Genomic DNA, 3,539 nt, shown 5'->3' with positions numbered 1-3,539 from the left:
AAAAAAAAAAAAAAAGGAGGAGATTGTTCTGCTTCCTCTGGTTCGTGGTCTGTTTCTCCAGGAATCTGCTCTGGGTATTTGAAGAGCATGTTACTCTTGCTGTTTCCCATATCAACACACATGAGTAATAGCAACAAGACCCACAAATTAGGTCCAAGCCTGTCAACACCCTGGAAGCTGTGGGTGATCCTCCTGGTTTTTGAGATAGGGAAACTACAACCTAGAGAAGTTAAATCACTTGAGGAAGTGGGAGAGGGCCTCAAGCAATCCATTGGTCTCAATCCCTCCTTTTCTCTCTCACACTTAGGCGCACCCCCCACCATGGATGGTTTACTGTTGTCATTTCCTGCTACTGACTCTGAGGAACAACCATAATTAACAAATGAACCATGCCACAGGTAGAAAAATACTTAATAGCTCCCAGGGTAAGGGATGGGGCCTTAGTCACTGGTTTACCTACCAGTATAACTAATAATCCACACATAATTTCTTCTGTAATAGGGTATGACACTGAACAACTCAAACATTGCAGGATTTAAAGAACAATCTATAGGCCAAGATGTTCTCTATATTTGGCTCTTGATTTCAGCAATGATATCAAGGTTCTAGATACTTCCTTGAAATCTGTACTCAACTGCTTCCTAGGAGAGCTCTGCTCTGTCTTGCCCAAAGAGGAGAAAATGAGGGCCACGTAAATATTAGGCACGTTCCCAGCTCACAACAGGCTGTGGAACTGAGAACATGTCTCCAAATGCCATACGACCCAGTGGAAGACACAGAAGCAGGGGCTGAGCTGGGGCTGTCCAGGACATGCAGGACTGAGAAAAAGACAGTGGGGCAAAGGGAACTCATGAAAGGTCTCTATGAGGCGATGACACTGAACTCTTAGTAAAATTCGAGATGTCTCATTTTGTACTTTGAGGCTCCCAACAGGTCCAAAGACAGGTGGCATAACTTTCACGAAGAGGGGCTCTTCTACCTCAGTCAGTGCTCTTGGACAAGGATACGCCTTGAGAGACTGCCTCAGTGAACAAGTGGCCCCATCTGACATACTCTGTTAGTGGCCTGGCAGTAGCAGCCACAAAGCCCAAAGCCAGCAGCCCCAGGAAGTACTTGGACCCCTGGTAGGAGTCCTGTAGGTTGGCACGGCCTGCCTGAAGAGCAATTTGGCAATATCTGCCAAAGGCATAAAATGCATATACCCCCGACCCAGCAAATCCCACCACTTGGAATCTACTCTAAAAGATACTAGCATGTGTGTACAAAAATATGTGGAGGGATATGCAAGGCTCTTCCATTTATCATTTTTTCCTTTATATGTGTGTGTGTGTGTGTGTGTGTGTGTGTGTAGAGAGACAGAGAGAGAGAGAGAGAGAGAGAGAGAGAGAGAGAGAGGAGTCTTCTCACTATTGACCAGGCTGGTCTCAAACTCCTGGCCTGAAGCAATCCTCCCACCTCTCAGCCTCCCAAGGTGCTGGAATTACAGGCATGAGCCACCACACCCAGCTGCAAGGCTCTTCCATTTAAAGTGCCAAAACAGGCTGGGCGTAGTGGCTCACATTTGTAATCCCAGCACTTTGGGAGGTCAAGGCGGGCAGATCACTTGAGGTCAGGAGTTCAAGATCAGCCTGGCCAATGGGGTAAAACCCCGTCTCTACTAAAAATACAAAAATTAGCTCGGTGTGGTGGCGGGAGCCTGTAGTCCCAGCTACTCAGAAGGCTGAGGTAGGAGAATGGCTGGAACTCAGGAGGCAGAGGTTGCAGTGAGCCAAGATCAGGCCACTGTACTCCAGCCTGGGCAACAGAGTGAGCCTCCATTTCCAAAAATAAATATATAAACTAAATAAAGTGCCAAAACAACCAAGGGCAACCTCAATGCCCATCAGCAGGGCTGTACCTAGTCCAAACCATTAGATATTACAGAGCCATTAAAAAAAATCATCTCAAGACAAAATCATTAAGTGAAAAACGGTGAGTCAAAGGATAATACTTAAAGGAGAATGCCATTTACCTACATAAACAATAACAAAAAACTCTCTTTATATATCTGTGTCTATTGCTGTCTATAAGTGCACAGAGAAAAGTCTGCAAAGACACACACCAAACCAATCCCAATGGCCATGTCTGCAGAGTAGAAAATGATGGGGGCTCAGGCAGCTCTTTTCTTTTCTTTCCATTCCATAGTCTTTATTATTATTATTATTGGTAGAGATGGGGTCTTGCTATATTGCCCAGGCTGTTCTTGAATTCCTGGCCTCAAGTTATCCTTCTACTTTGGTAGAAGAGCTGGGATTACAGGCATGAGCCATCACACTCAGCCAATTCCATATTCTTTTTTTTTTTTTTTTACTTCTTTCTCCCTGCAATAATGAATTCATGTATTACTTGATGATTTAAAATACATTTTAAAAAGAATTAAGAAAAAAAAGGTAAGAGATCATGCCAAGAGTCCAGCTGATTTCTCTCAGCTACGAACACACTTGATCCACCTACATTTGGTTTCCATCCCTGACCCCAATCCCTCTTCCCAATAATTCCGTTCCTTGTGCCTTCAATGGCACCTGACCACTTGCAGACACCTCCCTGTGCTGTGTATGGAGTCCCTTCTCTCAGAAACGCAGCCACAGAGACGAAAGCTGTTATCTGACAAGTTCCACGGATGCTTCATAACCACTCCAATTCTACTTCCAGACCCAAACTTAAGACTAAGACTCATGACAAGACAACAGGCTGTGGACTATTTCTGTGGAGCTTGCCAACCCCCCTAGAGGCCCAGGGAAGGTCCAAATGCCCTCCCATGCCAGCCACCATTGGAAGGTAAGGAAAAGGAAGGAGATTCCAGGAAGGCAGGAGAGCCAGGGCAACCTTCTGGATTCCTTTAGGATACACAGTTGAGCCCTGCAGAATTCTGCCTGCATGGGTCAGAAGTAAGAGGGGCCGCTCATCCACCATCCCTAACCACAGTGTAAGAGGCAGAACGGGCCCTCTGGCTGGGCCCCACCCAGGCTCCAGGACCCTCCGTCTCTCTTTCTTCTGCTCACAGACAAAGAGAACTGGCTGGGCTGGACATTAATCCTCCAGAAATGTCCATGCAGAAAACACTAGTCCCCATCACTCACTGAAAAACCCCTAACTCCTTTATTTTCCTGCAGCTAACCTTGGAGGCAAGAATTACCCTGGGGATTACTCACTGGCATCTTTAGTCTTTCCAGCCGGACTGCTTCCCATCCAGGCTATTACGTATAGGAAATGCCTGGCTGTGCCAATGACAATTGAAATGGTAAATGGTACAAGTGATTCTCATAAGACTTCCACTACGAAGCCAGAGCCTGACCTGAGAGAAGGCAGCACATGGAGGAGGGAACTTCCAAGAAGGGTGGGTGAGTCCACCTGGAGTTCGCTAGACCTGCTGCCACAGAACCTCTGGAAAAGCTTATTAAAAATACAAATTCCTGACCCTGTATTCCACATTGAATTAACATCTCTGGGAGTGAGATCAGAGAACCTGGCTTTTTCCTTTTTTTTTTTTTTTTTTTTTT

General features: G+C 45.9%; 1 protein-coding gene across 2 annotated transcripts in view; it reads right to left on the bottom strand.

The window, feature by feature from the left end:
- The window catches only part of PIGU (phosphatidylinositol glycan anchor biosynthesis class U), a 117,707-nt gene that overhangs the window by 10,290 nt on the left and 103,878 nt on the right, over positions 1 to 3,539 (bottom strand). The window contains exon 12 of one of the 2 annotated variants that reach the window (XM_017513852.2): positions 3,192 to 3,272. The exons of the other annotated variant lie outside the window; for it this stretch is intronic. Coding sequence (XP_017369341.1) covers positions 3,237 to 3,272 — 36 coding nt within the window. The 3' untranslated portion in view covers positions 3,192 to 3,236. The remainder of the gene's footprint in view (positions 1 to 3,191; positions 3,273 to 3,539) is intronic. 2 annotated transcript variants of the gene reach the window in all.

Source organism: Cebus imitator, unplaced genomic scaffold (genome assembly GCF_001604975.1).
Source record: "Cebus imitator isolate Cc_AM_T3 unplaced genomic scaffold, Cebus_imitator-1.0 Scaffold18, whole genome shotgun sequence".
Classification (NCBI taxonomy): Eukaryota; Metazoa; Chordata; class Mammalia; order Primates; family Cebidae; genus Cebus; species Cebus imitator.
This window is presented reverse-complemented; position numbering and strand designations above follow the sequence as displayed.